Raw genomic sequence first — 25755 nt, 5'->3', positions numbered from 1 at the left:
CTGATCATTCACCTCAGTACCCCTTTTCCTGATTTTTCTCCATACCCCTTGATCCCTTTAGCCGTAAGGGCCATATCTAACTCCCTCTTGAATATATCCAATGAACTGGCATAAACAACTCTCTGCGGTAGGGAATTCCACAGGTTAACAACTCTGAGTGAAGAAGTTTCTCCTCATCTCAGTCGTAAATGGCTTACCCCTTATCTTAGACTGTGTCCCCTGGTTCTGGACTTCCCTAACATCAGGAACATTCTTCCTGCATCTAACCTGTCCAGTTCCGTCAAAATTTTATATGTTTCTATGAGATCCCCTCTCATCCTTCTAAACTCCAGTGAAGACAGGCCCAGTCGATCCAGTCTCTCCTCATATGTCAATCCTGCCATCCCGGGAATCAGTCTGGTGAACCTTCGCTGCACTTCCTAAATAGCAAGAACATCCTTCCTCAGATTAGGAGACCAAAACTGAACACAATATTCCAGGCCCTGTACAACTGCAGTAAGACCTCCCTGCTTCTATACTCAAATTCCCTAGCTATGAAGGCCAACATACCATTTGCCTTCTTCACCGCCTGCTGTACCTGCATGCCAACTTTCAATGACTGATGTACCATGACACCCAGGTCTCGTTGCACCTCTCCTTTTCCTAATTTGCCGCCATTCAGATAATATTCTGCCTTGGTGTTTTTGCCACCAAAGTGGATAACCTCACATTTATCCACATTATACTGCATCTGCCATGCATTTGCCCACTCACCTAACCTGTCCAAGTCACCCTGCAGCCTCTTAGCATCCTCCTCATAGCTCACACCGCCACCCAGCTTAGTGTCAAGGATAAACAGGAATGGCGCTGACGAGTCACAACAGTGAGGAAGGAAGCAGCAGACAGAAAGCGAAGACTGGAATTTCAAATTAAAAGAAAAACACGACCTTGAGAAATAGGGCTATCTAAGCCATGTTAACCGCAGCTCAGTGGTAGTATTCTTGCTACTGAATCAGAAGCTTAAAGGTTCAAGTCCCACATAGAAAATAGGTGCAGGAGTAGGCCATTCGACCCTTCGAGCCTGCACCACCATTCAATAAGATCATGGCTGATCATTCCCTCAGTACCCCTTTCCTGCTACGCAAGGCCATCGACAAGAGAGGGGGCTATGATGTAGATATCACGGCTGTGGTGAATGACACTGTCGGCACCATGATGACATGTGGATTTGATGACCAGCACTGTGAAGTTGGCCTTATTATAAGTACCGGGAGCAGTGTGGAGGTGTGCTTCCTATAGAGTAACAGTGACTAAACTTCAAAGGTACTTCATTGGTTGTAAAAGTCCTCAAGGCATATTTTCCCCACATATAGACAGTTAATCAAAACTATACTGACTAAATGAATAAATAATTTGATCAGGTAGATTAAAATTTGTCATACTTACCAAAGTAAATATCTGCTTGGGTAATTAACCAGAAGTGGTTACTGGAGTTGATGTTTAGTGAATAACTGACCAGCTCCTTCATTGTAACAGCAACAGCCTCAACATCCACTGACTGTAAGCTTGCAAATCAAAAGCAATAAAAAAAGATTGTAGGACAAAACAAACAAAACCAACTCCTTGGTTAACTGAAGATGGATTAAAATAGTGTACCTGTGTACATGCACGCACAATTTATACCAGAACTACTTAACTAAATACAGGGTAAAATTGCCCCAAGCATGGACTTACTTTGGGATGGTCGTTGGCCAAATGGACATATGCTCTGCAGTGACATCATTTACAATGTCATCCTAAAACAGAATCATCAGTTCAGTTACTATTGAAAATTATTCCAAAATCAATATTGAAAAATTAATTAATTGTCTCAACATAAGCATTATAATATGTTAATACGTCCTTATCTACTACGTAAACCAATACAAACCCGAACAATATTGTGCAACTTCACAAAAAGGGAGATCAATGTTGTCAGAACCAATGGATCCTATAAAACAAAACAAAGACTTCATGATTTCTTTCTGGTAAAAGGATCAATCTGTTCAAGTATATTTATATTTCTGCAAGGAAGTGTCACAAAACAAGTTATCATATATTTCAATTTTAATATAAAATGAGCTTTTCGAATTTACTGATTTTCTTGTGTGTCTTGACTGCTTTTATTAATACACAAATTGCATCCCAAAATTAGGTATGAAATGTGGAACAAAAAAAAATATTCCGAAAGTTTATTTTCTTTTGGGGGTGGGAAGACGGGGGGAACTCTCCTTTAAAAAAACCTATATAATTCTTCCCCTTACACCACCAGGATTTGCATGGTCCTTGCACTATCCACAGATGAGAGGGCAACCTGCTTCTATGCATCTGCCTAAGATTCTGTAACCAATTGCTGAGAGGTGCATAAGAGAAACACAGATCTGTCTCTTCCTTTTTGTGGGGAAGTGCCCAGCCTCCATTTGAATGTTCACCTCTCATCATCATCATTGGAAGTCCCTCGAAACGAGGATGACTTGCTTCCAAGCCAAAAAAGGATGAGTTCACAGGTGTTTCAATGAAGGACCTAATATTATCATCATCATAGGCAGTCCGTCGGAATAAAGGAAGACATGCTTCCACTCCCAAAGTGAGTTCTTTGTTGGCTGAACAGTCTAATACGAGAGCCACAGAACCTGTTACAGGTGGAACAGATATTCGTCAGGGCAAGGGGTGGGTGGGGCTGGTTTGCCACATGCTCCTTCCGCTGCCTGCGCTTGACCTCTTTGCGTTGAGACTCGAAGATCTCAACGCACTCCCGGATGCACTTTTTCCACCTAGTCTTTGGCCAGGGACTCTCCGGTGTCAGTGGGGATGTCGCACTTTATCAGGGAGGCTTTGAGGGTGTCCTTCTAACGCTTCCGCTGCCCACCTTTGGCTCGTTTACCATGAAGGAGCTCCGCATAAAGCATTTGCTTAGGGAGTCTCGTATCCGGCATGCGTATTATGTGGTCTGCCCAGTGAAGCTGATAGAGTGTAGTCAGTGCTTCAATACTGGGGATGTTAGCCTGGACGAGGACACTGATGTTGGTGCTCCTGTCCTCCCAGGGGATTTGCAGGATCTTGCGGAGACATCGTTGGTGATACCTCTCCAGCGACTTGAGGTGCCTTCTATACATCGTCCATGCCTCAGATCCATACAGGAGGGTGGGTATTACTACAGCCCTGTAGACCATGAGCTTGGTGGTAGATTTGAGGGCCTGGTCTTCAAACACTCTTTTCCTCAGACGGCCGAAGGCTGCACTGGTGCACTGAAGGCGATGTTGAATCTCCGCATCAATGTCTGCCTTTGTTGATAAGAGGCTCCTGAGATATGGGAAATGGTCCACGTTGTCGAGGGCCGCGTCGTGAATCTTGATGATTGGAGGGCAGTGCTGTGTGGTGGGGACAGGTTGGTGGAGGACCTTTGTCTTACGGATGCAGACGCCTGCGTCTGCGCACATTCTGAGGCTGAACTCCAGGATATAGTCAATATATTCACTGAGGACCTAATATTCCAGGTCCTGAACTACAAATTGAAGGGTGGAAAATGCCTGTGCGTGAATTTAAAAAAAATTTGTGGTGGCTGTTGCACACCAGCCACCACACGGGCTTAACAGGGCTAGGTCTTGATCCAGTGGCAAGGATTAACCAAGATGACTTGCAATGAGATTTCTATAGTTTTAAGAGACCTGTCTTTTTAAAGACCTATTTACACACTAAATTTATCAAATCTACTCTCTTCGATTTAAAACATTACATACTTCATAAAGGGCTCCGGGTCATTTCTATTGTGCACAAATTAGCACAAAAAAAATCCAAGTAATAAATCTAAGTGTTGACTTGTTCAGCAAGATACCTGCTCTGCTGCACGGGCCTAGTGCGCACACATTATCGCAGTGTGAGCTGGCCAATGGTGTCCCTGGGCCCATGCCTCTTCTGGCCCCGAACTCGCACCTCTCCTGGGCCCTGATCATGTGTCTCTACAATCTCTTGCTGCTCCTTCGCCGTTCCTGCTATATCTGTCCACGCTCCAATCACCGACCTGGACCTTAATGACGGCCCCCGTCGCCTTCCTGCACCAGCTCGTGCTGTACCTTGTAGTGGTACGCCGCCACACTGCCCATGGTCGCTGCTCTCCGCTCCTTTTACGGCCCCGACCTGCTGCTGATGGTCTCTCGCAGGTTCACCTCTATTGTTCTGGGAAAGCACCATTTCCCAATATTCTACACCATCTTTTGTGCAGTTCAAAATAATATAGGGGATGGGATTTAAAAACAACAAAAAATTGTTCCTGGCAAAGCCAGCATTTATTGTCCATCCCTAATTGCCCTGGAGAAAGTTGTGATGAGTCGCCTTCTTGAACTGCTGCAGTCCATGTGGTGAAGGTACTCCCATAATGCTATTAGGGAGGGAGTTCCAGGATTGTGACCCAGTGACGATGAAGGAACGGCGATATATTTCCAAGTCAGGATGGTGTGCAACTTGGAGGGAATTTTTCAGGTAATGGTATTGTCATGCGCCTGCTGCTCTTGTACTTCTAGGTGGTGGTGGTAGAGGTCGCGGGTTTGAGATATGCTGCCGAAGAAGCCTTGGCGAGTTGCTGCAGTGCATCTTGTAGATGGTACACACAGAGCAGAGGAGATCATGGCTCTAAAGCTGTTTGCAATACTGCGTAATAAAATCCACTTATACCTCAATAACGAATGCCTCCACATCACGACAGAGAAATGGAAATGAGGTAAAATAGCATTTGATTCAATTTCTTTAACAGCCTTGATACTTACGCTCAGCCTCTTGATGAATGTTGCCAGCTCACTCCTAGAGCCAAGAAATAAAAAAAATGAATATACAATAGACATTATCGTTCATGCAACACCAATTAAGTGTGTTTCATTTGGGAATGATTAAATTGCAACCTATTTAGGGTTAATAAACATGCAGCCAAAATGATCTTCAGTAGCTTGAGTGCAAAATGGCATGGAATATTCTCAAGCTCGGGTTGAGAACACTGTTTAACTTTAATTTCTCACAATTTGAACAGTGATACTGTCCATAGTTGTTAGCACAAAATATTTTTGAACATGAATATCTTGCTGAACAGGTCAACACTTAGATTTATTACTTTGATTTTTTTTGTGCTAATTTGTGCACAATAGAAATGACCCGGAGCCCTTTATGAAGTATGCAATGTTTTAAATCGAAGAGAGTAGATTTGATAAATTTAGTGTGTAAATAGGTCTTTAAAAAGACAGGTCTCTTAAAACTATAGAAATCTCATTGCAATACAAAAGTTGTTACCTATACATGATCCCGAGTGTGGATTCCCGATGTTTAATTAAACTGATTCTTCCATCATTGGCTCGCTTGTGCTGGTTAGATAAACAAAAGATCTGAACCACTACATCCCAGAGGTCTTTAGCAGTTCTTCTGCTTTCTTTTGGGCCAGGCAGCTCTTTACAAGTCGCAGCCAAAAGTTGTCCCAGCTGCAAGATACACAAGAGAAGAAAATAATTCCATAAATTTTGTTCTATTATGCATATTTTAATGGACTAAATAATTTATAACTTTGCTACTCAACAAAATGTAACCAGAACATTACTAAATTTATTTGGACTAATAATATTTAATTGTTTTAAAGTTACTTTAACAAGAAGCTATCTACTGGTTATTACAGTCTCACTAACTTGTTAACTTTTTAAACTTTTTTTTCCTCTCGCTACCATGCTTCATCTCACAGTCAACAAGCTCCCCGCTGGAGTGGAACTAAACTACAGAACCAGTGGGAACCTGTTCAACCTTCGTCGTTTCCAGGCCAGGTCCAAGACCACCCCAACCTCTGTCGTCGAGCTACAGTATGCGGACAGCATCTGCGCATATACAGAGGCTGAACTCCAAGTCATAATCAACATATATACTGAGGCGTACGAAAGCATGGGCCTTACGCTAAACATCCGTAAGACAAAGGTCCTCCACTAGCCTGTCCTCACCGCACAGCACTGCACCCCAGTTATCAAGATCCACGGTGTGGCCCTGGTCAACGTGGACCATACCTCGGGAGCCTCTCATCAACAAGAGCAGACATTGACGACGAGATTCAACACCGCTTCCAGTGTGCCAGTGCAGCCTTCGGCCGCCTGAGGAAAAGATTGTTTGAAGACCAGACCCTCAAATCTGCCACCAAGCTCATGGTCTATAGGGCTGTAGTAATACCCGCCCTCCGGTATGGCTCAGAGATATGGACCATGTACAGTAGACACCAAGTCGCTGGAGAAATACCATCAACGATGTCTCCGCAAGATCCTACAAATCCCCTGGGAGGACAGACGCACCAACGTTGGCATCCTCGACCAGGCCAACATCCCCAGCATTGAAGCACTGACCACACTGTATCAGCACTGGGAAGGCCACATTGTTTGCATGCCAGACACGAGACTCCCAAAGCAAGCGCTCTACTCGGAACTTCTTCACGGCAAACGAGCCAAAGGTAGGCAGAGGAAACGTTACAAGGACACCCTCAAAGCCTCCCTGATAAAGTGCAACATCCCCATGACACCTGGGAGTCCCTGGCTAAAGACCGCCCTAAGTGGAGGAAGTGCATCCGGGAGGGCGCTGAGCACCTCGAGTTTCATCGCCGAGAGCATGCAGAAATCAAGCGCAGGCAACGGAAAGAGCGTGCGGCAAACCTGTCCCACCCACCCTTTCCCTCAACAACTATCTGTCCCACCTGTGACAGGGACTGTGGTTCTCGTATTAGACTGTTCAGCCACCTAAGGATTCATTCTTAGAATGGAAGCAAGTCTTCCTCGATTCCGAGGGACTGCCTAAGATGATGATGATAAGTGCTACAATTCTGATCTGTGATTTAACATGCTATCAGCTGAATGAGTACTTCTAGAAAGCAAACAATCACACCCAAATCTTTTTCATTTACATGAAACAAACACAAAGTAGCTTTTCTTTTGCTACACAAGCTCTAGGTAAGATACAGAAATGTGGTTACTTTCACATATGGATTGTTCTGGACAAGCGCTGCAGGAATTTGAAGTGTCAGGTATTCATTCTCCTTCCAGTTCAACATGAAAGCAACACACTCTTCGGTTATAATTTGGCGGAGTGGAATGTCTGAAACATTTGAAAGAAATTAATATATCGGAACATCTATAAACTGAGAACAGTTAAATTATTTCATATATTCTTCAATCGCTTTTAAAATCTACACTACTGTAGCAATAAAAAAAAGTTTAAAAAATACACTTTTTAGTTAATTATTATGCTGTTGGATGTCAATGCTTGGCAGTTAGAGACTCTTAACTGCTACTCTGATGTACATGACTAGCTGATCCATACCAGGAAGGTCCCTGGTTCATAAGAATATAAGAATTAGGAGCAGGAGTAAGCCATATGACCCTTCGAGCCTGCTCCACCAATCAATAAGATCATGGCTGATCGGCGACCTCAACTCCACTTTCCCGCCCGATCCCCATATTCCTCGACTCCGTTAAGAGTCCAAAAATCTATTGATCTACTTGAATATAGTCAACGACTGACCATCCACAGTCCTCTGGGGTCGAGAATTCCAAATTGGTCTATATGGAGTTACCTAATCTGAATTGCTGTGTCAGTAGAGGTGTTCTGGCTGGCCTTCACCAAAGGATAGAATAATCAGCAAGTGCTCCTGCTCCCTATTTCAAATTCCAGCATCCACAGTATTTTGCTTTTGCATTCCTGCTCCTTATGTCAATCCAGCAACCAGCTGGAAATACACATTATGAATTTTATGCGAGACAGAATCGACTGCAATGGCAAAACTACGACAAAATTCCTACTACATTCTCACATGTCCAGTACAGATGATCAAAACACTTTAGCTAAGGGTGCATCTTATATCCCTAAAGAACAATAAATGCAGGCACTTTTGCCCTTTAAGAAACTGACACAGGTTGCGGTTGTACCAGGTAGACTGCTCCCCACATCATGCAAGTCTTTGGATCCTGTGAGCCTGAATGAACTCAGAAAATCATAGAGGCAATTCTACTGACTATAAATGTTACAAATTAAGCAAGATGGGACATAAAGCAATGAATTGCTAGTCTGAGAGGAGGTCTCAGGTGCAGTTGGGGAGAGAGTGCTGCCATGAGATTGTCAAAATCAGTCGCATGGAATATGGCGCAGTATTGACACATTATCACTGCGTATGAGCAGCAAACTACGTATTTAGGCTATAATCTGACCCCGGTACATTCACAACCTGTGTCAGTTTCTAGATGGCAAGAGCACTTGCATTCATGGTATTTTGGGAGCAAAAGATGTACCCTTAGCCAATGTGGTTAGATTATCTACTTTGGGTGGGTGAGAAAGAAGAAAGAGGTATTCATTGTGCATTGCTGAAACTATCAACTTTGAAAAGAGGAATGTTTCTATGCTTTTATTTAATAAAATGTACACAAAGAGTTAAGCTGAAAATTTATACAATTCAAAAGAGTGTAACCAAAATAATGCAGTTTACATGTGTAGCACTAAATTTTAGCTTTGATACCGGAAAAATGTGAGACCATGTGGAAAATAATGTACTGAAATTATTGTGCAGACATTACTCTAATGCAAAGCCAATTCTCAATCCATAAGTGTTTTTTCCATCAGGAGTCAAAAGCTAATTCTAAAGTCTCCCTAACCCACTGGTACTGAGGTGAATTATAACATACCCACAACTATCTTGGCTGGTAACAGTGATCTCAGCAGACCAGAGACTGAACCCAGGATATTCCTGGTCTATATGGCTTAGTATCACATACAGAGTAGTGTGGTTACCACCCGACGTGATGTCCAGGACACGGCCAGTGGACTGAATTTTGCCTGAAAGCTTTTACCTGGCCTTTCCTCATGTATGTCACAAATTATGCATGTTGCTAAACAGGGTAAAAACCTGTGAAATGGCATGAAAAGACCAAACTCAAAGCAAAATTTGGTGGGAGATATATTTGTGCAGTGAGATGGTTGGTGAACTGAAAAAGCAATTCCTTTTGCAGTGCCATATTTTCCTGCACACAAAGTGCGATATGAATACACCAGCCTACCTAGTTTTGTTGTGGTGTGCAACAACAAAGTCCTCCTCTGATGCGTTTGTGAAGAGGTGTGGGGAGACCATGGTAGAATTGTCCATAGAAGACATATGGCTGCCAATATTAGCTTATTGTGCAACACAATCCAGCAAAAGATGGAACATTGTCAAAAGTTATCTCCGAGCAACTGATTCAAAAGGCAAGTTTTGTCTGGTGCAGCCTTCCTATGGTTTTAAATAGTACAGCCTTACTACAGATGAAATCATTCATAATTGGAAAGTGTTCATCTTTGAGGGAGGTGTTAATAACTCCTTCAACATGTTAGAAGTACTCGCTGCACGCATTGCTTTGGAGAGCACCCAGGGGCCACAACAGGTAAAAGTCTATAATTATCTAATTTAAAAGTAACCCATCGCATTGTAACCCATCTAAATCTCCTGTGGACCACTGACGAAGCTGTAGCCATGCTTGTTCGGCTCTTGTTGGGAAAGTAACCAATGGAGGTATATGCTGTCTTTTGAGCTGCCATTATCCACAGAAATGGAGACAGCATTGAATAAATTGCCTTTATTTGTGTTGCATGTGTATTGACCAACTCATCAGCCACCACTACTTTATGCGTCAATCTACAGCCAGTCATTGATGGTCGCGGTCATCGAGATGATCAAATTCATTCAAGCAACAAGCTTGCACCAAAGCTAATTTCAAAATCCACTGGAGAAGTTAACTACCCCAAACAAGGAGTTGCTGTACCACAATGATGTATACTGGCACAGTTGTGGAATAGCGCTGAAGTAGTTCTTCGAATTGAGTCATAAAATACACATCCTCATGGAGCAGGAGTCAGCAGATCGCCATGATGAGGCAAGGTTAATGGACTTTGCACTTCACAAGCCACTTGAAGATTCTCAATAAGAAGCTGCAAGCAGTTGTAACAGCACCGTGTAGCCATATGAGTGTTCATGAGACTAAGCTTTGATTTTTGAAAGACAGCTAGTGCATAGTTAGCCTTCACCTTCGTATTCTGTTGTTGAAAAACGCTGCAGAGGCTTATTGTCTGTGTTTGTTATACTTCAAGGCACATGGCCTCCAAGTTTGCTAGTCGTTTTCAAGACTTCTGTGACAAATGGCCAGAACTGGAGATGTTTGGAAACCTTTTTACTGTCAATGTTGCATGTGCCTCACCATAGATTCAAATAAAATTGAACAAGTGTCAATGCAATGAACAGCTGAAGAGCAGGGTTGGTGTGGGTGCGTCGGTATTCTCAGAGTTCCTACCAGAAGAGTTGGAGGCCTGTGGTGTCATGCTCAGTGCGTGCTGCCATTATTCAACAGCACACATGGCGCAAACAAATATTTTCACAAATGATCTTACAAAATAATTTGTTTTTGCTAAAAGCTCATTTTTGCAGGATGTCTTCCAGTTATCCATGACAAAGCTGGTACCATGAATAAAGCACCTGCACTGGAGAAACAAACCAATAGTGCTGTGCAACAAATGATTGTCCAATAAATGTAAATATTTTTTGTTGCAAATATAAAACACAGATCTTGCATGAGAACAGGTTATGAAGATTTGTACGGCTATCTGCACAATAATAAATGTTTTATTAGAAAAGCAATTGATTATGTTAGACTTGGCATTTGATCCTGATTCTGACCCGAAAGTGATTTAGTCATATGTGGCCCACTTACTGGCTGTGGCAGATGGATTCAGTCCTCTACTTAAAAATATTGGGAACATCTAGACCAACGTACCAACGGTTGATTCCTCCTGTTACTTTCCCAGCATTGCAAACACTGAAGCTTCACTCAAGTCAGGGATGATTTTGTAATGGTCACAACTCATGTGGAAAATTCAAATATTTAGGGAGCTAAGTTTAAATGTTCTTTGAGAATCGCATGCATTAAAAAAACTTCTGCAAATTGCAAGTGCCAGTAACACTGCTTGCCTTTGTGGTAGTGTATATAATTGCTCAGACAAAAAAAAGATCAAAATACAATTAACAAACAGCTCTACCAGATCTGCAAAATGCTATCTGGTTTATTCAACTAATACCATTAAAATAAAATAGTGAACATAGAATAAAGCTAAACCTTGCACACAGTTTCACAATTCAAAGAAACTACTTATCTCTGGTGCATCAGCTAGTATTAACCTCGAAGTGTCAAGAGTGGGTTGGGGAGAGAACAGAAAGTGTGGAGATATAGAAAATGTGTTTTGTGGTGCCAAACATAATTTTGGATTAAAATCAAAACATTTTACAAGTTCAGAATATAAATTTTGCAGATGCCAACTATGAATAAAATGTGCTGGAAGCTGCAAAGATATTCAGTGTCATTTTCACATCTACAAAATTTTAACTAGTGCAAACACAAAGCAAAAAAAGTGCTTTTTCTGTAGATCATAAACAGCCGGCCAAGTGTTCAGTTTACCTTCTCTTAGCATGGCTGAATGACGCGATGACATTTTACCACGAGGGTACACTGTAAAAGAGAATAAAATGGTGGCCTCCTGTGCAAAAACTGAGTCAGATCTTAATGCACAGAGGGAATTTAATGCAAAAATGATATTGTTGGCACCAATCAGGATTGCAATACCAGCATCAAGACATACATTTTTAACACTATTAAATTGTTAATCATAGAAGATGTTTTGAACATCAGAAAATGAGAGCTAATGTTAATCGAAATGCACAACTCATATATGAAGGAAAATAATACACCATGGCTTTGAAAACACCAAAAACAAGAAAAATAAACCATCCTCGCCTCACCCCTCCCTATCTCTGTAATCTTCTCGAGTCCAAAAGCCCTCCCCTCAACTCAGTTCTGACTAGCCTTGTGAATCTCTTCTCTGCACCCGACCATTTGCAGTAGTGCTTTCACCTGCCTAAACTCCAGGCTCTGGAATTCACTCCCTAAACTTCTCTTATCTCTTCACCTCCCATTCCTCCTTTTAACCTTCCTTAAAATCCATCTAATTAACCATGCTTTTTTTGACACCTTCTAATATGGTTCAGCATCCATATTTTGATTGTGCATCTGTGAAGTGATTTGGGTATTTTATGTTAAAGGCACTATACAAATGCAGGTTGTTATTCCTGTCATTTAACTCAATGTGTCAGACGAGGTTAAGACAGACCTCAGAATAAAAGAACAGAATGAAATATTTTGAACTTTACACAATCTATTTTTACAAAGCATATTGTGATTTACTTTACTGTCTGAATCAGTCTCCTCCATCCATTTAAGACTGAACAGAAGCCCACAGACTGTTCTATAACTGTGATCAACTCTATCATCTACAAAAGTAGTGATATTTTCATTGGAGACAAGCAGGACAATTACTACAAAAGAAACTGGTAAACCCAGATTTATTAAACATTCAAAACAGGCTTCAAGATGGCATAGATGGACAACAGAAGCACAGTCTTCCTAATCACAGCATCTACACTGCAAACCAAGCTCAGAAGGTACAAGTTAAATGATGGGAAGAGGGTCCAGATGTGCATTTTAATTATTTTTTAAAAATAGATTAAAAGTTTTGTATAATTACAATTTTTTCCCCCCTCCCCAAAAGTAAACCACACATCATGCTGATCAAGGTGATGTACTGGTGGCCTGCTCACAGATTTCAATGTATGTCATTCTGGAGCTGACTATTAGGAGGTCCATAAAATAGCCAGAGTGCAATTCTTCTTCAGAATTTTCCTGTTTATTGGAGACAACTAACCTCAGTTCAGCATTTCTCTTACAACAGAAACTTAGAATCCCAAGACACCAAGTGAAGAGCCAATGGCTTGAATCCACACCCAAACAATCCCGGGCACAGCATGTCCTACCATGCCATCCTACATAAAGTTGAATTTTTCTATTTTGAAAGTCAGTAAAAAAGTCTTCCCCTACCTGGTAGCCTCATCTCAAGGTAACCCCGAACCCGGCTCACAAGGTCAGCTGGTGGGCGCTCTCCTGCACTTTCCGGCCCTGCTTTGTGAGCACTGATGTCCAAGAGTAGTATCTCATTGAGCATAACTTGCCGAAGCTTTGGAGAAAACTCTGTAACCAGTTCTAGGCAGGTGGAATAGAGCTGCTGTGCATGAGTGAAATCCTGAGAAGAAAAGGAGGCGATTTAAAATGCTTACTCATTTGAAACTAATCCTCTCAGGTGGATTGTTACAAGAACAAGAGCTAGTGCAAAAGAACAAGACTGATAACATGATGGAGCCCTTGTACAATCAATTACAATTTGCCAGACAATCTTCATCTTAAGTGGTATTTGATTGAATAGCGTTATCTTGGGGTTTTCCTGTGACAATGAAAAGTTGCTGATACCTTAGTCTAACTATCTGATACAACTGTACACAGCAAGTACTATGCTGTCGGACTTTTAGAAATTGAATATATGGCACCAAAGACCTTATTTAAATCTGAGTTTGAAGATTCTTTTCATCTATTATAGTAGGAAGAAAGACAAAAAAGAATGGGCCGAAAATTCTGACCTTGCCAGGTCTGTACGGAGTGCGCATGGAACCTGCGAGGCCTCACAAAAGCTAGTTTTCAGGGCACGATGCGCATGGCTTTTCCGATCCATCAAGATTTCTCCTGACAGATTCTCCACGTCCCCAGGAGAAGGACATCCGCGCGGGTGAGATTGGGCTATTTGCCCAACTCATGCCCAGTGAATGTCCTTCTAACTTTTACGCCTGGTAAAAGCATGCGCATAGCTTACTTTTACCAGTGTCAGAGTTTTAAAACATATTAAAAATAAATGTAAACATTCATTTTTATATTAAAAACTTTGTCCATTAAGGTAAGTTGATTTTTTTAGCACTATTAAAAAACATTTTAAAAAAAAGTTTTTTTTTCAAAAACATTTAATTTCAATTAATTTTAAATATGTGAGGTGTTTTAGGAGTTTTTCTCATTGATAGTAATGGGAACTCGCAAAAAAGAGTTCCATTATTATCAATGAGAATGATACCACATGACTCCAGCATTTCCCTACGTATGGAGAAGTCAACTCCCTGTATGCTGCACAGCGAATCTAGGCCTCCGACTGGAATCGAAGGTGCCTCTGTGACCAGCAGGCACTTTTGTAAAATTTTTTTTGGGTCAGAGGCGTTCGTCCGAAGGAAGCCTCCAACCGCAATTTTCCCCCCAATGTGGTGGATGTACCTGAAGCAACTTTTTAAAGCTAACTATTCATTATTCATTCAGTATTAAAACACACTCCTTTAAATATTTCCCAAAATGGTGGGCTAGGTTGCTCAAAAGTCCTAACTTATAACACTTATTTATGGATTACGTGCGACAGTACACATTTCAAACATGTCTGCCATAACTTTTGAGTAAGAGAATCAAAATAATCTAGTAAACATGGTGGTATTTGGCAGCAACAGGTATACGTGCTGTCATCTCCTAAAACTTTGAATCATCTCTACTGACTAAAAAGATCCTCAATGAAATTATTTGCAACAGTCTCAGCCCCGTTCTGTTATAAGCTGTTAGAACTACAGTGTTGATTTGGGGAATGGAAACTTTAGATTATATGCTACTTTGAGACTGATATCATGGTATGACACTGCAACAGAGCAGAGGAGCTTTAATTCTTCTTTAGGAATGGAAAAAAACTGTAAAAAAATGTAATTCCCAATATGAGTTACAAAATAAAATTTAAATAGCTGCTCAAGTACTTTTGACTTAAAACCAATTAACTACTACTTACTTTTAGTTGAAATAGCAGATATGCCTAAATGCCCTTCCTTAATCATGTAAAATGCTTGCTGAGAATCAAATATAGACAAGGAGCCAATTAAATACTTTTTGTACAACTTCATTTACTCAAAATTCAGCAATGGGGTATGGTTCTATTTGTACAAGTACACAGCATGCACATTACCTGGAATACTTTGCTACTTGCTTTGAGAACTAGACACATGATCAAATTATGTCCTACTCTTTTCAAATGCACTACAGACTTTGGTCCTTCCCATAGCTTTCTCAACTAAACAAAGTAGTAAGTGTCCCACACCATGAAAAGGTGGAGGCAATGTTGTTTCATACTGTTGTCTCCCAGCAATAACTGCCCATTCTGTTCGCACAGAAATCAAGAGATGCCCCCAAACAGGAGTTTGCTCCCATTATCTACTGCCACCCCATCTCCTGCTCATAGGGCCTCTTTCTCCTACCAAGTACAGACTCTTTCCCCCAATTCATCAGGGTATTCCTCTCTCTCCACTACCAACAACAGAGTAACAATGACTTGCGGAACTTCATTTGTTCATCATAGAATCATCGGGTTAAAATTTCCTATCAGCCCACTAGTGCCCAATCGCCACCCAAAAGACCGCTAAGACTGGGAAGATTACCGCCAGTGAAAACTCTTCCCCCCCCCCCCCCCCCTCCAAAAGTAAAAAAATCCACCGAGCGAAAAACATGGGCCTTGCACTCCCATTCTGGGCGAAAAAGTGCAATTTAGGGTCAATTGGGCGGTTCGTAAACAAAATGGGCGTAAAATAAAAAAAATAATAAAAATTTACCTCGAGGCTGCGGGTTGGGCCTAACACCAGAAAAATAAAAATAATTTTTCAAAAACCATCAACTAAAAAAAAAACATTCCCAAGACACTTTAAAATGAAATCACAACATATTTTTAAACTAATTAGTAAAAAACCAATTACTAACCTTTTTCTTGCACAGGTACTCACCTACCACCCAGCTCCGCTGATCCTCATGGGTATTTTTTTTTAGAAACTTACCTACGGGTCACCGCACAGCCAAATATCGCGCCAGGGCAATCTCACGACAGTGCACGCCGGCGGTCTGCTCCCCAGCGGTACCTCGAAACCGCCGGTGTAACTCATGTACGGAAATTTTCGCTCACCTGATTACCACCCACAATGGCCAATACTGCCCGGAAACCAGACGGTAAGCTATTGGAAATTCCAGCCCATAGAAAACAGCACAGGAGATCATTCAGCCTGCCGTGCATATGTTGGCTCTTTGAAAGAGCAGCCATGCTTAGTCCCAGATTCCCGCTTTTTGTCCGTAACCCTGGAAGTTTCTCATCCTCAAGTACCTGTCCAACTCTCCTTTAAAATTATTTATGGAATCAGCTTCCACCACCTTTTCAGGTAGTGTTCCAGATCCCGACAACACTCAAAGAAATTCTCATCTCCCCTGTAGATTTTTTGCCAATGATTTTGAATCTCTAATCGTTAGTTATTGACCCACTTGCCAGAGGGAATAATTTTTCTCTATCTACTCTATTCAAACCCGTTAAACTTGAAAACCTCTACTAGGTCGCCTCTTAACCTTCTCTGTTCTAAGAATAGTCCTAACTTTTTCAACCTTTCCTCATAACTCAAGTCCATCATCCCTAGTAACACTCTGGTAAATCTCCTTTGTACTCTTTCTAAGGCCTTGACATCTTTCCTGAAGTGTGGTGCCCAGGATTGTCCACAATACTCCAGCTGAGGCCTAACCAGTGATTTTAAAAGTTCTAGTCATATCATGCACTAACTGAATACATTATTATTTCTGTTGGAGATGACTAACACTTGAGCCACTTTCGTCTCACTCCAGCAGCAGTAAACTGATCCTACAGAATTAGCCCAGTTAAAATGCATTTTGACATAAATAATATTGCTGGAGGCAACATTCAATAATGACTCTCCTCCTCCTCCTCAGCCACTGAGACTCTTCTTGTGAGATGTGAATGTGACTGTGATAAGAACCAGACCTGGAGGTGGGCATCAGGAAGGCTAAGAAAATGGCGGGCAGGTGAAGATCATGAATTGGGGATGCGGGTGTCTAGAATATTCATCGTGCTGTTGGTAGAAGTGAGGAAAATTTGTTGAAACGATGTTTGAGTAAGTTTTCAATTTTTTTACGTGTTCATTTGAGTTACTTATGTGTTAAAGTTTATTCTTCAGGATAGACAGTGAACTGTCATTGCATTTGCATCAACGCTTTTTGCTGCAATGTGATTTTGTAATTTTTTTTGATGGAATATGATTGGGAAGAAATGTTTGCACAGTATGACTGGTGAACACTAAAGGTAGACAATAACCAATTAGAAATGGAAAACAGACAAAACAACAAAGAAGAAAAAAAATAACCAAACAACTCAATATTCACTATGCAGACGACAGGCCTGATGCACATGAAGCAATACAGGTTTGTTAGAAAGATTCAGGTCAAGCAGTTTTCCATGTAGGAGTGGCTGGACTAGAATTCCAATTGGAACTTCTTTGCAAAACTGGCAAGACAACTGGAAATGTAATTTCATACCCTGTTTTTTAAATTTTTGCCCTAATATTTGCAGCAGTTGCTAAAACAATTTTGAAGCCTGTTATAACAACTGTAAACAAGAAATATGAGAAATTAGCAATAAAAATGCTCCCTTTACCCAGCATGAAAAATGTGGATTGATTCTGGCAAGTTGCACATAATCTTCAAAAATCCTCAAGTGTCAGCAGAAGAATGTAAATACATGAGGCACTGTGGGCCACCAGCAGCAGCAGAATTGTATTCCACCACAATCTGTAACCTCATGGCTCGGCATATCCCTCATTCTACTATTACCATCAAGCCAAGGGACCAACCGTGGTTCAATGAGAAGTGTAGGAGAGCATGCCAGGAGCAGCACCAGGTGTACCTAAAAATGAGGTGCAAACCTGAGGAAGCTACAACACAGGACTGCACGCATGCTAAAAAGCGGAAGCAGCATGCCATAGACAGGGCTAAGCAATCCCACAATAAACAGATCAGATCAAAGCTTGCAGTGCTGCCACATCCAGTTGAGAATGGTGGTGGATTATTAAACAACTAATGGAGGAGATTCCATGAATATTCCCATCCTCAATGATGGCGGAGCCCAGCACACGAGTGCAAAGACAAGGCTGAAGTGTTTGCAACCATCTTCAGTCAGAAGTGCTGAGTAGATGATCTATATCAGCCTCCTGCTGAGGTCTCCACCATCACAGAAGTCAGTCGTCAGTCAATTCGATTCACTCCACGTTATGTCAAGAAATGGCTGTGCGCACTGGATACAGAAAAGGCTATGGGCCCCGACAACATTCCAGCAGTCGTGCTGAAGACTTGTGCTCCAGAACTAGTCACGCCTCAAGTCAAGCTGTTCCAGTACAGCTACAATACTGGCATCTATCTGACAATGTGGAAAATTGCCCAGTTATGTCCTGTTCACAAAAAGCAGGACAAATCTAATCTGGCCAATTACCACCCCATCAGTCTACTCTCAATCATCAGCAAAGTGATGGAAGGTGTCAACAGTGCTATCAAATGGCACTTACTCACCAATACCTGATCACCAATGCCCAGTTTGGATTCTGCCAGGCTCACTCGGCTTCAGACCTCATTAGAGCCTTGGTCCAAACATGGATAAAAGAGCTGAATTCCAGAGGTGAGGCAAGAGTCACTGCCCTTGACATCAAGGCAGCATTTGACCGAATGTGTCATCAAGGGGCCCTAGTAAAGTTGAAGTCAATGGGAATCAGGGGGAAAACTCTCCACTGACTGGGAGTCACACCTAGCACAAAGGAAGGTGACTGTGGTGGTTGGAGGTCAATCATCACAGCCCCAGGACATCATTGCAGGAGTTCCTCAGGGCAACCATCTTCAGCTGCTTCATCAATGACCTTCCCTTCATTATAAGGCTAGAAGTGGGGGTGTTCGCTGACGACTGCACAGTGTTCAGTGCCAGTCGCAACTCCTCAGATAATGGAGCAGTCTGTGCCCGCATGCAGCAAGACCTGGAGGACATTCAGGCTTGGGCTGATAAGTGGTAAGTAACATTTGCGCCACTCAAGTGCCAGGCAATGACCATCTCCAACAAGCGAGAGTCTAACCACCACCCCTAGACATTCAACGGCATTACCATCGCCGAAACGCCCACCATCAACATCCTGGGGGTCACCATTGACCAGAAACTTAACTGGACCAGCCACATAAATACTGTGGCAACGAGAGAAGATCAGAAGCTGGGTATTCTGCGGCGAGTGTCTCACCTCCCGACTCCCCAAAGCCTTTCCACCATCTACAAGGCACAAGTCAGGAGTGTGATAGAATATTCTCCACTTGCCTGGATGAGTGCAGGTTTAACAACACTTAAGAAGCTCAACATCATCCAGGACAAAGCAGCCTGTTTGATTGGCACCCCATTCACCACCTTAAACATTCACTCCTTCCATCACCGGCGTACCATGCCTGCAGTGTGTACCATCTACAAGATGTACTGCAGCAACTCGCCAAGGCTTCTTCGGCAGCACCTCCAAAACCCGTGACCTCTACCACCTAGAAGGACAAGGGCAGCGGGCGCATGGGAACACCACCACTGCCACATTCCCCTCCAAGTCACACACCATCCTGACTTGGAAGTATATCACCTATCCTTCATCATGACTGGATCAAAATTCTTGAACTCACCCCCTACAGCACTGTGGGAGTACCTTCACCACATAGACTGCAGTGGTTCAAGGGCAATTAGGGATGGGCAATTAATGCTGGTCTTGCCAGCGACACCCACATCCCATGAACAAATTAAAAAAAAAACATGCATGGAAGCATCAATGCAAAGTAAAAGCACCAAGAAGTTTTAGAGCTTTTTTGGAGTCACAGTGAGTTTGTGCTATTTTAGTACGTTTCAAAAGTACTTCATTGGCTGTAAAGCGCTTTGGAACTTTCGATGATCGTGAAAGGCGCTATAAAAATGCAAGTCTTTCTTTCTTAATGTTTGCCAGCAATGCACGAAGCTATGTAATTCAAGACTAACCTTAATCGCAATGCAATGTAGACCTTTAGCCATCAAAATATAAACCAAATCCCTGGTCAGATTATCTTTGATTCCAAGAATAACTCCGCCATAAACTGTTGGCACTTCCCACTGAAACAAAAATGATTTCAGGTAAATATTACAAGATAAACATTGCAGATCAAAGCTTGCAGACTATTTACAATGGTCTAGCGCCACTTTGGAAATGCTCAATTATTTGCCTTGTTGGAAACAGTCCAGAATTGCCGATCTGATGTCATTCCATGTAGCTCAATTAGAATCTGTCGAATTCTCCCTGGGTCAACTGTTAGGATGAGTTGGTGTTCCAGTTGTCCAATATTGACACTGGCTGATGCTAGAAAATATAATTGCATACAAAAGTCAACACATCCAAATCACAGGTTCAATATATTTCTAAGTACACAACTTTTAGTATTAAAAAAAATACCTTTAAATACAGGAGGCTTGATTATGATTTTAGTGTTAGATAAACGTAAATCAGGAATCAGCAGTTGAAAAATTAAACTGAGTGTCACAATGCTACTCAGATGCTATACTCGGTGGTGTACATTGAGTCTTGGATGCCACATATAAGGCCCAGGTTTCGGCCTCAGTTGCTCCTGATTTTTTGGAGCAACCGGTGTAGAACGGAGTATCTTAGAAATTCAAATTCTTGGCATTTAGTTTGATCCAGTTCTAGTCAGTCAGAACAGTTTCACTTTGGAACAGAATTTTTTTTTCAAAAGGGGGCGTGTCCGGCCACTTACACCTGTTTTCAAAGTTTCGGCAGTGAAAACTTACTCCAAACTAACTTAGAATGGAGTAAGTGAAGATTTTTGTACGCTCGAAAAAACCTTGTCTACACTTTAGAAAATCAGGCGTAGGTTACAAATCAGGCGTAGGGAATGGGGGGGGGGGGGGGTTTACAAGGGAAGTTTACAAACATTAAACACTTCAGTTTTACAAATAAAGAGCCAACATCAATAATAAATGATAAAAACATCAACAAATCAACCAATAAATCAATCAAAAAAAATTAATAAGAAATAATTTTTTAAAAAATCAATAAATAAAACATTTTCTACTTACCGACTGCAGCACCGGGAGCCCTCCAACAGCGTGCTGGGATGCCCCCCGCCCCCGCCCCCCCGAGTGTGTCTCTATCTCTCTGTCTGTTAGTGTCTGTGTTTCTGACAGCGAGGGGAGGGGGGTAGAGGGAGAGAGGGGGAGGGAGGGAAGGGGAAGTGGGGCGGCAAAAGGAGAAAGAAGAGGGGGGGCAAAGGAGAAAGAAGAGGGGGGGCAAAGGAGAAAGAAGAGGGGGGGCAAAGGAGAAAGAAGAGGGGGGGCAAAGGAGAAAGAAGAGGGGGGGCAAAGGAGAAAGAAGAGGGGGGGCAAAGGAGAAAGAAGAGGGGGGGCAAAGGAGAAAGAAGAGGGGGGGCAAAGGAGAAAGAAGAGGGGGGGCAAAGGAGAAAGAAGAGGGGGGCGGAAAGGAGAAAGAAGAGGGGGGCGGAAAGGAGAAAGAAGAGGGGCGGAAAGGAGAAATAAGAGGGGGGCGGAAAGGAGAAAGAAGAGGGGGGCGGAAAGGAGAAAGAAGAGGGGGGGGAAAGGAGAAAGAAGAGGGGGGGGAAAGGAGAAAGAAGAGGGGGGGGAAAGGAGAAAGAAGAGGGGGGAAAAGGAGAAAGAAGAGGGGGGAAAAGGAGAAAGAAGAGGGGGGGGGGAAAGGAGAAAGAAGAGGGGGGGGAAAGGAGAAAGAAGAGGGGGGGGAAAGGAGAAAGAAGAGGGGGGGGAAAGGAGAAAGAAGAGGGGGGGGAAAGGAGAAAGAAGAGGGGGGGGAAAGGAGAAAGAAGAGGGGGAAAAAGGAGAAAGAAGAGGGGGGGGGAAAAGGAGAAAGAAGAGGGGGGGGGAAAAGGAGAAAGAAGATGGGGGGGTGGGGGGGAGGGGAGGCTGAACGGGCCGTGCCCAAGACTTCGGGCAGGGCCCGTCCCCAGCACCAGATTTACAGGTAGATGGCGTTGGGTCGGGTCGGGGGGGAGCGCGGGTCGGGGTCGGGAGCGCGGGTCAGGTCGGGGGGGGCGCGGCGGACGGAGTTCGGTTCGGAGGGAGAGGGAGGTCAGGTCGGGTGGGGGAGCGCGGGTCGGGTCGGGTCGGGTCCGGTGGCGGGGGAAGCGGGAGTCGGGTCGGTGTCGGTGTCGGGGGGGGGAAGCGGGAGTCGAGTCGGGTCGGGAGGTAGCAGGATCTGGGCGTGGGGGGCAGCCTTATGCACGCAGCCCCAGTGAGGCCATGCGTGCTCCAGGCCCCTCCCACACAGTTTTGGGCGCCTGGAGCTACTGCACATGTAGCGCGCATGTGCAGAGGTCCCGGCACTGTTTTCAGCGCAGGGACCAAGCTCCGCCCCCCACAGCTCGTGCTGCGCCGCGCCTGACTCAAGAGGACCAGCAGGGAGCCGGAGAATCTGTAAGTTTTTTTTAGGTGCACTTTGTGGCGCGAAAAACAGGCGTCCAGATCAGGGCTGCGCCGTTTTCGGCGCGGCCCGAAACTTGGGCCCATTAAGTGTAAATCCATGTGCCCATTAACTTGCATCTGAAACTGTGGATGCTGATAAAGATCATGACATTTTAATTTAGGATTCATCAAAGGAAACAACATTATAAACAATTCCATTGCAGTTCATGCTCTTTACTCCTATCTGGGATCTAAGTTCTCTGCCTACTGCAAGGGTAATGTGTAAATAGTTTGGGTCGTCTCAAATCAGAACTCAGAGGGTGTGGCACATAAAACTAGCCATACGTTTCCACAAAATTAGTGATGGCGGGTGAGGAAAAATTCATGCTAATGTGTTATAGAGTGCTCTTCTGAGGCTGGGGCAAAGATACATTTCTGGGGCAGGACGGAGCTTTACTCTGTAAATGAGATGTGGCCATGCTATATAGATGACAATGACGACATTGGAAGAAAAAAGTTTTAAATAAGTTCAGTTCCTCTACACTGATGTTTCTCACTTTGATAACCACAAAAACTGAATCAACAACAAAAGTAGTAATGCAGAACCCTTACCAGATTCTCAGTTGGGTGAAATATTATATATCTAACTGTTATAAAACATTTGATACCAATCAGATAATTTTCCCTCACTATTTTTTTCCCACCAACTCATCGTATCAAAAAGGTATATCAAATCTTTATTAGTACTTCAGCAAACATTCAAGTAACAGCTTAGTTGGATGAACAATTGAATCTATCTAATAAGTTAGCTTCAATTACTGCTACAGGCAATTTGTAGAATTGGAGGGAAGTAAAAGTCCACAGAGCAATGCAATTTCAATTTGTTTTAAGACACATCTAGAGAAAGTTTTAAAAAAACTTTCCCAAATATTTCAGTAGATAAATGCCTGGCCATGTATGGTACTGAGCCATAGAGAACAGGAAATGTCTCAGGTTCACTCTATGCTTTGTGCATAAATTTTTGATCTGAGAGCAGAGATGTCAGCACCACATCTGGTCTCACCATCCCTAGGCTAGCTGAATGTAAAATTAGCCAGCAACATTGGAAAGTCAGAGTTTGTGGGCATTGGGAAAGGACAGATTTAGACTCAGATGTGAAGCCTTTCAATACAGTGGAGGAGGATTTCCTGGAGTACATAAGGGATGGTTTTCTAGACCAATATGTCGAGGAACCAACTAGGGGGAAGGCCATCTTAGACTGGGTGTTGTGTAATGAGAGAGGATTAATTAGCAATCTCGTTGTGCGAGACCCCTTGGGGAAGAGTGACCATAATATGGTGGAATTCTACATTAGGATGGAGAATGAAACAGTTAATTCAGAGATCATGGTCCAGAATTTAAAGAAGGGCAACGTTGAAGGTATGAGGCGTGAATTGGCTAGGATTGATTGGCGAATGACACTTAAGGGGTTGACTGTGGATGGGCAATGGCAGACATTTAGAGACCGCATGGATGAACTACAACAATTGTACATCCCTGTCTGGCGTAAAAATAAAAAAGGAAAGGTGGCTCAACCGTGGCTATCAAGGGAAATCAGGGATAATATTAAAGCCAAGGAAGTGGCATACAAATTGGCAGAAATAGCAGTGAACATAGGGACTGGGAGAAATTTAGAACTCAGCAGAGGAGGACAAAGGGTTTGATTAGGGCAGGGAAAATAGAATACGAGAGGAAGCTTGCAGGGAACATTAAGACGGACTGCAAAAGCTTCTATAGATATGTAAAGAGAAAAAGGTTAGTAAAGACAAACGTAGGTCCCATGCAGTCAGAATCAGGGGAAGTCATAACGGGGAACAAAGAAATGGCAGACCAATTGAACAAGTACTTTGGTTCGGTATTCACTGAGGAGGACACAAACAACCTCCCGGATATAAAAGGGGTCAGAGGATCTAGTAAGAAAGAGGAACTGAGGGAAATCCTTATTAGTCGGGAAATTGTGTTGGGGAAATTGATGGGATTGAAGGCCGATAAATCCCCAGGGCCTGATGGACTGCATCCCAGAATACTTAAGTGGCCTTGGAAATAGCGGATGCATTGACAGTCATTTTCCAACATTCCATAGACTCTGGATCAGTTCCTATGGAATGGAGGGTAGCCAATGTAACCCCACTTTAAAAAAAAAAGGAGGGAGAGAAAACAGGGAATTATAGACCGGTCAGCCTGACATCGGTAGTGGGTAAAATGATGGAATCAATTATTAAGGATGTCATAGCAGCGCATTTGGAAAGAGGTGACATGATAGGTCCAAGTCAGCATGGATTTGTGAAAGGGAAATCATGCTTGACAAATCTAATGGAATTTTTTGAGGATGTTTCCAGTAGAGTGGACAAGGGAGAACCAGTTGATGTGGTGTATTTGGACTTTCAGAAAGCTTTCGACAAGGTCCCACACAAGAGATTAATGTGCAAAGTTAAAGCACATGGGATTGGGGGTAGTGTGCTGACGTGGATTGAGAACTGGTTGTCAGACAGGAAGCAAAGAGTAGGAGTACTTTTCAGAATGGCAGGCAGTGACTAGTGGGGTACCCCAAGGTTCTGTGCTGGGGCCCCAGCTGTTTACATTGTACATTAATGATTTAGACGAGGGGATTAAATGTAGTATCTCCAAATTTGCGAAGGACACCAAGTTGGGTGGCAGTGTGAGCTGAGAGGAGGATGATATGAGGCTGCAGAGTGACTTGGATAGGTTAGGTGAGTGGGCAAATGCATGACAGATGAAGTATAATGTGGATAAATGTGAGGTTATCCACTTTGGTGGTAAAAACAGAGAGACAGACTATTATCTGAATGGTGACAGATTAGGAAAAGGGGAGGTGCAGCGAGACCTGGGTGTCATGGTACATCAGTCATTGAAGGCTGGCATGCAGGTACAGCAGGCGGTTAAGAAAGCAAATGGCATGTTGGCCTTCATAGTGAGGGGATTTGAGTACAGGGACAGGGAGGTGTTACTACAGTTGTACAGGTCCTTGGTGAGGCCACACCTGGAGTATTGTGTACAGTTTTGGTCTAACTTGAGGAAGGACATTCTTACTACTGAGGAAGTGCAGCGAAGGTTCACCAAACTGATTCTTGGGATGACGGACTGACATATCAAGAAAGACTGGATCAACTGGGCTTGTATTCACTGGAGTTAAGAATAAGAGGGGATCTCATAGAAACGTTTAAAATTCTGATGGGTTTAGACAGGTTAGATGCAGGAAGAATGTTCCCAATGTTGGGGAAGTCCAGAACCAGGGGTCACAGTCTAAGGATAAGGGGTAAGCCATTTAGGACCGAGATGAGGAGAAATTTCTTCACCCAGAGAGTGGTGAACCTGTGGAATTCTCACAGAAAGTTGTTGAGGCCAATTCACTAAATATATTCAAAAATGGAATTAGATGTAGTCCTTACTACTAGGGGGATC

The 25755-nt window shown here is 43.0% G+C and overlaps 1 protein-coding gene across 5 annotated transcripts in view; it reads right to left on the bottom strand.

Moving 5' to 3' along the window:
* Positions 1-25755, bottom strand: part of ints8 (integrator complex subunit 8) — a 166891-nt gene that overhangs the window by 25326 nt on the left and 115810 nt on the right. For 3 of the 5 annotated variants that reach the window (XM_070894311.1, XM_070894326.1, XM_070894320.1), the window contains 10 exons: positions 20073-20206; positions 19852-19962; positions 12966-13167; positions 11493-11543; positions 6998-7119; positions 5296-5480; positions 4782-4815; positions 1910-1969; positions 1714-1775; positions 1426-1544 (listed from right to left, as the gene is read on the bottom strand). In XM_070894311.1, coding sequence (XP_070750412.1) covers positions 1426-1544; positions 1714-1775; positions 1910-1969; positions 4782-4815; positions 5296-5480; positions 6998-7119; positions 11493-11543; positions 12966-13167; positions 19852-19962; positions 20073-20206 — 1080 coding nt within the window. The remainder of the gene's footprint in view (positions 1-1425; positions 1545-1713; positions 1776-1909; positions 1970-4781; positions 4816-5295; positions 5481-6997; positions 7120-11492; positions 11544-12965; positions 13168-19851; positions 19963-20072; positions 20207-25755) is intronic. The other 2 variants (XM_070894333.1, XM_070894343.1) reach the window with 1 other exon arrangement.

Source organism: Pristiophorus japonicus, chromosome 1, assembly GCF_044704955.1.
Source record: "Pristiophorus japonicus isolate sPriJap1 chromosome 1, sPriJap1.hap1, whole genome shotgun sequence".
Taxonomy (NCBI): Eukaryota; Metazoa; Chordata; class Chondrichthyes; family Pristiophoridae; genus Pristiophorus; species Pristiophorus japonicus.
This window is presented reverse-complemented; position numbering and strand designations above follow the sequence as displayed.